The following is a 10257-nucleotide window of genomic DNA, read 5'->3' on the forward strand; positions in this document are numbered from 1 at the left end:
TACAATGCCGGCTGTTCTGACTCACAGACTGTAAGTACGTTTTTATATTTAAAGAATTTGCCACTGACGATTCAAACGCGAGTTTTGAGCAGTGTAGAGTAGTGCTTGTTGTTTGTCGTTTCTCCGATCACAAATGCAGACATGGTTTTATGTTTACGTGGCGCGATGCAACGCAACGCGTAAAAAGACAGTATAAGTCATTATAATCAGTAATTATGTCCCCACTGGATGCAACAAATGCCTCGTTTATAATGGGTTTTATTGATTTTGTCTCGTCGCGCCGGGACACGGCATCATGTGGTAAGGGGCGTAACATTTCCGTCACACACTTCTAATAGTATTTGAGATATTCGGCCAATCACAATGCACTGGATAGCTGGCCAATCAGAGCACACCTCGCTTTTCAGAACGATGAGCTTTGTAAAAATCAACGTGTTTCAGAAAGGCGGGGCAATAAGGAGAAACAATAATGTACAGTATGTGGAAAATAATGTGTTTTTTTAACCTTAAACCGCATAAACACATTTCATTACACCAAATGCACAAAATAATGTTCTTTTTTAGCACCGTCACATGACTGATTTAATTATTGATTGATTGTGACACTACACATAGCCTACATTGTGAATTATGAAAATTAAAGTTTAAAATTAAAGGGTTGAGTACCGGCACTTATTTTTTTCCTCTTCAAGCACTGTGTGTGAAATGATGTGATTTCAGATAATGAATTAAGGTATTTTTTTTCCTGCAAAAACAATTTTGTTTTGGCTTTTTAGATGTTTAATAGCATTCATTGACTGAAGCCAATGTCTATTGTCTTATTTAAAGCTACAAAGTAAACCTGCATACCAGTTTACCAGTTTTTTTTAAATAGTGTAGGATGATACGATTTTCAGATAATATATCCTGAATTACAGTATTTTTTATTACCTAATTAGCTATTTTTAAGTATTTTTTCTTTAAGACATAAATCTAAACATTTACTGGGTTTTATTTAAGAAAAAGTTTGACATTGGGGTAAGAAAAATCTATTTAATTTTTACATTTATATTCTGGGAAAACAAGTTTTATAGGTGTTTCAGTTTTTTTTAAAACAAGACAAAATTACAGATTAACCAAATTGCAATACAAATATTGTCATATGTATATAAATCATATGTATTCTCTTACTATGACATTGATTTCCTACATCCTGCCAACACAGGGTTTTGTAAAACTTATTTTATCTTTAGAGGTGTTTTAGCTTCTTTTTTTTTTTACCTGTAGTGTTAGCAGGACCCTGTCCCTTGAGGCCTGCCTCTTCCTATTGTATTAGCAGAGAAAGCGATTAAGTCTAAATTTGCAGTCTGAACGGAAAAGGCGGAAAATGAACTCTAGCTTTTGGAGTGCTCACTTTGATGTCCAGAAGTCCCTTGCCATGGTAACGGCAAGCTGTTTTTTCCCTTGTTCAGGAGATTATATGGGTTGTTGCTCCATCTGACCCCGCTGGTCAAACGACCATTGCAGGCCTCGCAGAACTTAATAGAGTTTCAAATTTACTCACCCACTTTGCCATGAGGTGCAAAACATGTGTAAGAAGGATCTCTTTCTTTCTTTCTTTCTTTTTTTTGTTTAGTAGTTTAGATGTTTCAAAAAAGTGTCACTTTTCCAGTAACAAGCTTCTACTATCTTTATCTATTGAGTAGCGATGTAGCACAACAAAACACTGGTATTATGAAGTTTATACACACACAACTGCTGAAAATTCAGCTTTGCCATCACAGAAATACATTTTATAAATGTAAAAATATTTAAATGATATTAAAATAGAAATAGTTGTTTTAAATTGTAAAAATATTTCTTAATAATTCTGTTTTTACTGTATTTTTGATTAAATAAATGCACTCTTGCTGAGCATAAGAGACTTAATTGCATGGTAAAAAGCAACCAATGTATTATTTAGAATTTCTCTGTTCATGTTACACAGAAGAAAGTAAGTCATACAGGTTTGAAATGCTGTGAGGGTGAATAAATAATGAGAGAACTTTAATTACAGGGTGAACGATCCCTTTAAAGCACAATGGCATCAAAAATATAATCACCGTACACCTGTGAACTCTTGTACTGACAGCATCTTTTGGGATTATACGCTTTGTGATTCATAGCAAAAGCAAACTCAGAACTTGTCAAAAAAGAATAGCAATTTGATTTCAGAAATAACCTGCTGTCTTATATGGGTTGTTGCTCCATCTGACCCCGCTGGTCAAACGACCATTGCAGGCCTCGCAGAACTTAATAGAGTTTCAAATTTACTCACCCACTTTGCCATGAGGTGCAAAACATGTGTAAGAAGGATCTCTTTCTTTCTTTCTTTCTTTTTTTTGTTTAGTAGTTTAGATGTTTCAAAAAAGTGTCACTTTTCCAGTAACAAGCTTCTACTATCTTTATCTATTGAGTAGCGATGTAGCACAACAAAACACTGGTATTATGAAGTTTATACACACACAACTTTACAGCCAAGCAAATGAAGACACTGTTTAGTTTATATTGGTCATGCAACTACTTAAAAAAACTGTCACTGATTAATGTAAATCATTGCATAGAATTCCCTGTTAGGCATTTTAGATATACCTTATAGTAGGTATGTGTAAAATATTTTTATAGAGAAATATTTATTTAAATTCTTCTGATCATCACAGTTTTTGACAATTATATTAATTACTATGTTTGTGTTTTTTCTGTGTATGTAAATGTATCCGTTTAGCTTAATTCTGTCACTTTAGCTGATATCTTAATTGTGTTGTGACAGATACAACACTGTAAAATAAATTTGATTAATTATAAAGATTTAAAGATTTTGTATTCAGAAAGTAGGCATTATATTGATAAAAAAGACTTTTACATTGTTACCACAAAAAAAAAAAAACTTTGTTCTTTTTAACTTTCTATTCATCAAAGAATCCTGAAAATAATGTATCAGGGTTTCCACAAAGCAGCACAACTGTATTCAACATTGAAAATAATGAGAAATGTTACCAAATCATCATATTGGAATGATTTATATCACTGTTGACTGCCATTAGGATATGCTGTCTTTTTTACTCTTTCTGTCTGCTGTCACCGCGCCTGTTCTCCTCTGTCTGCTCGGAGCACTGTTTCCATTACTGCCTCATTGTGATGAGTAATTGGGGAGTCTGTGTGCAGTCCTGCGTGAGCTCTTGATCTACTTAAAGAACCTAATAAGCCTGTATTCTGCAGCCCTGCAACCAAATAAGCACTGCATTCACCCGGCTTATTAGGAGGTTAGCTTGATTTATTCACCTGTGCGTTTGTATGTGTGCTTGAATGTGAGTTTTTGACAATGGCAAATTGCTACAATGAGGATAAATCAACCACAGGAGTTAAAATGAGAGTAAAACAAAGCAAAAAAGATATCTATCTATCTATCTATCTGGAATATTCACACTCATTTTTACTAAAGTAATTTATCTCTGAAGTGATTTAAAAATTAGAGAAAAAATAAATGGGATCAGATATGTTTTTATAAAAAAAAAACAGTGCAGAAAAACATTGGCTGCATTTTTTTTTCTTTTATGTAATTTTTCTGAACAACAAAATCAGCTTTATTTTCTAAAAAAAATGTCATGGTTGAAATTAAGTGTTTTATTTGCAATAGTTAATTTTAATAAGTTATTTTCTTCACAAAAAAAAAAAAACTTTGTTCTTTTTAACTTTCTATTCATCAAAGAATCCTGAAAATAATGTATCAGGGTTTCCACAAAGCAGCACAACTGTATTCAACATTGAAAATAATGAGAAATGTTACCAAATCATCATATTGGAATGATTTCTGAAGGATCATTTGACACTGAGGACTTGATTAATGGCTGCTGAAAATTCAACTTTGCCATCACAGGAATAAATTACATTTGGCTTATTAGGAGGTTAGCTTGATTTATTCACCTGTGCGTTTGTATGTGTGCTTGAATGTGAGTTTTTGACAATGGCAAATTGCTACAATGAGGATAAATCAACCACAGGAGTTAAAATGAGAGTAAAACAAAGCAAAAAAGATATCTATCTATCTATCTATCTGGAATATTCACACTCATTTTTACTAAAGTAATTTATCTCTGAAGTGATTTAAAAATTAGAGAAAAAATAAATGGGATCAGATATGTTTTTATAAAAAAAAAACAGTGCAGAAAAACATTGGCTGCATTTTTTTTTCTTTTATGTAATTTTTCTGAACAACAAAATCAGCTTTATTTTCTAAAAAAAATGTCATGGTTGAAATTAAGTGTTTTATTTGCAATAGTTAATTTTAATAAGTTATTTTCTTCATTTTAAAAATAAACATTTTTCAGTGGACCTACATTTAAATTTTTTGTTTAAAAATGTAAACTATACATTTTAAAGTGGGCCTTTTAAAATAAAAGTCATCCATGGTTATACATGGTTATCCATATGGTTCATCCACAGAACATTATTCTTTAAGTATAATTTGTTCTGTTAGGTATAAATGTACCTGTTTAATTTAAAGCTGTTACCTCATTTCAAATATTTATGAATAATGCCTGCAGAATTCAATCATTTCTTGCTGTAATCAATGTGCCAAATCATTAATTTTTATTTTGTATTCACTTCCTCAGCTCAACCCTCTGGCCAGTCATGCAGCGATTGCCGCAGCAGCAGCAGCGATGGGTTCAATTGCCGGGTCACAGGTGTTTGGTAATGCTCTCTCCAGCCTGCAGGGGGTCACTGGACAACTGGTCACCAATGCACAAGGACAGGTACATATATTCACACACACAGCACATTTAAACGATTGTGCACATATGAAATGCACAAAATAGATTTAAAAAAAAGAACAAAAATTGTTGCAACATGCAGCATTGGTGAGCATTACATTAGAAATGTATTAGATCAAGTCCTCTCTATCAAACCCCTTCAACTTTAACCTAAGATGAGAAAAAAGACAGAGAAAGAACAGGTGTTTTTGTCAAATTTACCCTGAGGTTTACCTGCTGTTTTTCTGTAAAAAGGATGCCAGCTGTTTAGATCCACACACAAAGATACAATCAACACAAACAGTGGAGCGGTAACACGGTTTCCTGCCTCCCCACATGGCTCCAAGTGGAGGCAGCCTGCCGGAAAATCACCTGTTTAGATGACAAACACTGCAATCCCCTGCAATCCACACATTCTCCATGTTACCTTCCTGCTGCCCCCCAAGTTAAGGAGTCTTAATCTGCCCCGCTGTGCTGCTGAGTGTTTTATAATGGGCTTAAATATTATTGATCGCTCCTAAAATTACAAGAATGAAACAGTAAACAATAACTGGACAATAAGGCCTTTTCAATATATACCAAACATATAAAAACGATTGCTGTATATAGTCAATTCTAGTTGCATTTATTTCTATAGCTATTTATACAATGTTTCAAAGCAGCTTTTACATTAATAAACAGGAAAATAACATTGTTAATATTGTAAAATTCATAATTTGTGAAAACTTAAATGCCAGCTAGAAAGCATTAGTGTCATTATTCAACTGAATTTTGTTCAGTGTTGTTTCAATTCAGTTCAATTACTGTGTCAATGCTCCAGTTCATCAATTATGAAACAGGTTCATTTCAAATATAAGCAGTTTTACAGAAGGCAATAGTGTCATTATTCTACACAATTCAGTTCAATACAGTAATAGCGTACATGTTAGTTTCATCATCCAGCTCAATTTAGTTCAAATTCTCATCTGATAGTATCAGTCCAGTGAAATCAGTAATATTAATTATCTTTTAAACCCAAACTGAGCAAGCCCAAGGCAATAGGGACAAGGAACCACAACTCCTAAACTAAATATGCTTAAATATTAACATACTTAAAACTATTGATTTTAAAAGCTAAAAGTGATGCATCAATTCACAACATTATAAAGCATGTACAGTAAAACACATATTCATATGTTAGATGATTACAAATCTAAATGTTAAAATTGAAGAAATTAGCTTGCACATTTAAAAATATCCAATATCAGTCAATACTGATCAATTAAAAAACAAACAGACTACAATTTGATGCTTGAAACCATCATCTTTAAGATACTTGCTCTGAGACAGTGTTTGACTCTCTTCTTAAGTTAAGCTAGGAAATGAACTAAAGCAGATTCAGATGCCAGTGGATCATTAAAGATGATCCTATATGTATCAGCTCATATAATTCACTTGGCCTTCTTATCATTCCAGGAGAACGCGTTTCATCTACTCCGTCAGAGAGAGAGTGAAGGGGAGAGAAAGAGAGAGTGTTTGCCCTCAGATAGGGTGAGAGGATTATCTATGAATTCAATCTCTGCTTGATATTGCCATCCTTGTCCATCTCTCTCTCGCGTGTGCTTTCTCTCTGCATCTCACCCCCACTCAGAAATACACGTTTTTATTATCTGAAGATATTAGTCCAAGATAAGATGCTTCCTACGCAGACACCTTTCCTGCAATCACAAAGCTATTCTGCTTTTCTATTTAATAGAATAAGCATTCACGGTGTCACTGGGTTACTAGGCAGGAAATCGCAAGCGATTTGAAATTTGACTAATGCGTGACAATAAAAAGGATGAGCGCATTAGACGAAGCGTTGAGAAACAATTTGCAGTTGTTTTAAAGTAGCGTCTCCATGCTGCCTCTGTGTACAGAAGAATCATTTGCAAATCTCTTGACAAATTCTAAAGATGAAAGGCTGAAATGTCCTGAAGTCTCTGAGAGCTTTTACCACTCACAATAGCCACATGGTGAGGCATTGAGGAGCTAAAATCGTTGCCCTTAACATTTTGGGTCGCTGATATTATCAACTGGCACTTGACTTTTGCAGAAGGACAAAGAAACGCCGGCCACAAAGAGACGATTTCTGTGATTAGTGATAAAAAAAGGGTGACTTTCAGTCCAGGGGACATAGTATCAATCTCAGCCAATTTTAGGCCACCAACATGAAATATGATTTCATAAGACAAATGCGGTGTCATTCTTAATGTGCTTAACCTTCACTGGACAACTGGTCACCAATGCACAAGGACAGGTACATATATTCACACACACAGCACATTTAAACGATTGTGCACATATGAAATGCACATGTAAGCTGAAGTCTGCCGCACATTAATCACAGGACTGTAAGTCGAAGGACAAGTAAACATTCTTCTGAAATGGTCTGAACATCATTTCCTTTATTAGTATAATGTAACCCAGATACCCAAATCCAGTCTTCAGTATTGACCTTCGTGCCCTGTCTTTAGCCCGTTAGAGCGAGTCCGAGAGGGGCATTGTTTTTAGATTGGACAGCAGTGTGGGAGTGCAAGGGATAAAATGCTGACCTTGTCATATTTACGGGGCCGGCTGCAGAATTGTTCCATCAGTATCCAGAGGCTTGAACGATGAGGCTTGTCAGACCAGGGCCCTATCTAATGAATCATCTTATCGCAGGTGCGCACCGCTCCCATATTAAAGGAAAGATTGTATAGCCAATGTGCCCTTTCACGCTACAGACAGCATTATTTACCTTAACCCTTGTCTCTTTCCCCTCATCGCATTGACACTTTCTCTTCTGTAATACGACGGAAAGCATTGTTTGAGAAATCATATGCTGGGGTCCACTTTATGTAGCCTACCCGCTTATATTGAAGGCTTTATAGATGCTTTTAACAGTTCTGGTTGTAAATGTAATCAAAAATGTCTAATGACATTTTATATGTAAAAGGAACCATATAATCGCGCACAGTGAGGACAGTAGAATAAATCGGCTTGTCAACTATTAAAAGGGAGGAGAAAATGGTCTCCATATCTTTTGTTGTTGACGTCAAAGGCAATGCGTCAAAACCAACTCATCTATAATCTAGTAGAAACTGGCCACATAAGGCAGATGCATCTGTATATATACATTTATTACACACACACACAAATATGTAATAAACATATACTACTGTTCAGTTTGTGCTCAGATTTAAAAAAAAATAAATTAATACATTTATTCAGCAAGGATGCATTAAATTGATCAAAAAAAGGGAAAAAAATTAATGGATCTTAATTAACATTAATTAACAATGAACAGTTGATTTTCTATTTTAACATACTTTAAAATATAATTAATTTCTGTGGTGGCAAAGCTGAATCTTCATCAGCCATTATTGTAGCCTTCACTGTCACATGATCCTTAAGAAATCCTTAAGAAATGTTTATATTAAGGGGTGTAACATTTCCGTCACACGCTTGAGGTATTCAGCCAATCACAATGCACTAGATAGCTGGCCAATCAGAGCACACCTCGCTTTTCAGAACGATGAGCTTTGTAAAAATCGGGGTCTAAAAATCTAAATCTAAATTGATACAAATATCTTAATGATATAAAAGATTAGTAAATATTTTACGTTTTTTAGCTGTAAATACGTAGCAATTTTACATTTTATACACGATTTCTGTGATTAGTGATAAAAAAAGGGTGACTTTCAGTCCAGGGGACATAGTATCAATCTCAGCCAATTTTAGGCCACCAACATGAAATATGATTTCATAAGACAAATGCGGTGTCATTCTTAATGTGCTTAACCTTTACTGTCAATGGAAAAGTATTGATCGCTCCGTGGTATTTTCTCATCATTTGATTTCAGAGAGCCTGGTAATATATGATGGTGTGATAAGATGAAAGATGAATGGCAGTTTTTTAGCTGTAAATACGTAGCAATTTTACATTTTATACATTGTAATACATCCAAATTGTACTTTTTAGCATCAATCAAAACATCCAAAAATGTACATGCTATGCTTGTAAATGTTACATACTAATACACTCTTAAAAATAAAGGTGCTTCAAAAGGTTCTTCACAGCGGCCCCCGCTGAGAGATGGGGGGTGCGGACAGAGGAGACAGGAAACAGGAGGAGAATATAGGCTGAAATTTGTTAGACATTGTTAGTTTCTTAGTTCCTCCTGCTACTTCTTTAGTTCACCCAAAAATTAAGATTCTATGAGCATTTACTCATCCTCATGTCATTCCAAACCTTTCTTTTCCACAAAATAAAAAGAAAATAAAGAAAGAAAGAATGTTCTAGCAATGCTTCATAAGCTTCATAAGTGTGCAAAAGGATTGGTTTGTTGAGTCAATGAGTCAAACTGGAGAACCGGATCAGTCCAGTGTTTAAAATATATGACTCAAAAGAATGAATCGTTTGTGAATCACTACTTTCCTCATGAGATCCTATGAACATACTAAGGAGAGCTTGTAATGTAGCACATAAGTTTTTTGACATTTTATGGTGCTTTTAAGATGCTTTTGCAGTACCATTCAAACGTTTGGGCTCATTTTTTTTTAAGTATTAAGATTAATACTTATATTCAGCAAGGATGCATTAAAGTGATCAAAAGTGACAGTAAAGACATTTATAGCGTTACAAAAGGTTTCTATTTCAAATGCCGTGAAGCACCTTTATTTTTAAGAGTGTACCTACGTATAAACAATGAGACCAGGCTCTAAATTGTCACTCATATGAGAAGATGCCAAATGTGTGCATGTGTACGGTAGGCGTTACCTAACGAACTGGTATGGCCTTGTCTATACTGAAGGTGCCTGCAGGGCTTGGCTGGACGTATCGGCATGGCGATGCCATTGATGTGTGTGTTTGTAGTGTCGTGGCGGCTGACACTGGCTGACATAATCAGGTCACTGAGACGGTCAAAGCCCAGGGCTACAGGCTCTGCTCTTGACATTATTACTGATGCACATTATTCAGTTTGAGCCTGCTAAAACACCCACTGCCCTTTTGAGCCTCATCCCCCACCCTTCTTTTACTTTTAACATTAAAATGATACTAATACAGGCCCCAGACGTGGCCAGGGGAGCAGCAGATGCTGCCACCGACCCAAAAAAAACAAAAATTACAAATTTTGGAGTAAAGGGATGAAGCAATGTGTTACTTTAGACTGAAGCACTCTTTAGCAAGGATGCATTAAAGTGATCAAAAGTGACAGTAAAGACATTTATAGCGTTACAAAAGGTTTCTATTTCAAATGCTGTTCTTCTTTGGCAAACTTTATATTTGCCAAAGAATCCTGAAAAAAAAAGTATCATGGTTTCTACAAAAATATTAAGCAGCACAACTGCTTTCACCATTGATAGTAATAAGAAACGTTTCTTGTGCATCAAATCAGCATATTAGAATCATGTGACACTAGAGTAATGGCTGCTGAAAATTCAGCTTTGCCATCACAGAAATACATTTTATTTATGAATTAATAAT

The 10257-nt window shown here is 34.8% G+C and overlaps 1 protein-coding gene across 2 annotated transcripts in view; it reads left to right on the top strand.

Moving 5' to 3' along the window:
- Nucleotides 1-10257, top strand: part of LOC107696499 (POU domain, class 6, transcription factor 2-like) — a 112734-nt gene that overhangs the window by 71071 nt on the left and 31406 nt on the right. For both annotated transcript variants that reach the window (XM_016496858.1, XM_016496857.1), the window contains one exon: nt 4632-4772. In XM_016496858.1, the coding sequence (XP_016352344.1) occupies nt 4632-4772 (141 nt within the window). The remainder of the gene's footprint in view (nt 1-4631; nt 4773-10257) is intronic.

The sequence above is a fragment of the Sinocyclocheilus anshuiensis genome, unplaced genomic scaffold (genome assembly GCF_001515605.1).
Source record: "Sinocyclocheilus anshuiensis isolate Anshui unplaced genomic scaffold, SAMN03320099.WGS_v1.1 scaffold931, whole genome shotgun sequence".
NCBI lineage: Eukaryota > Metazoa > Chordata > Actinopteri > Cypriniformes > Cyprinidae > Sinocyclocheilus > Sinocyclocheilus anshuiensis.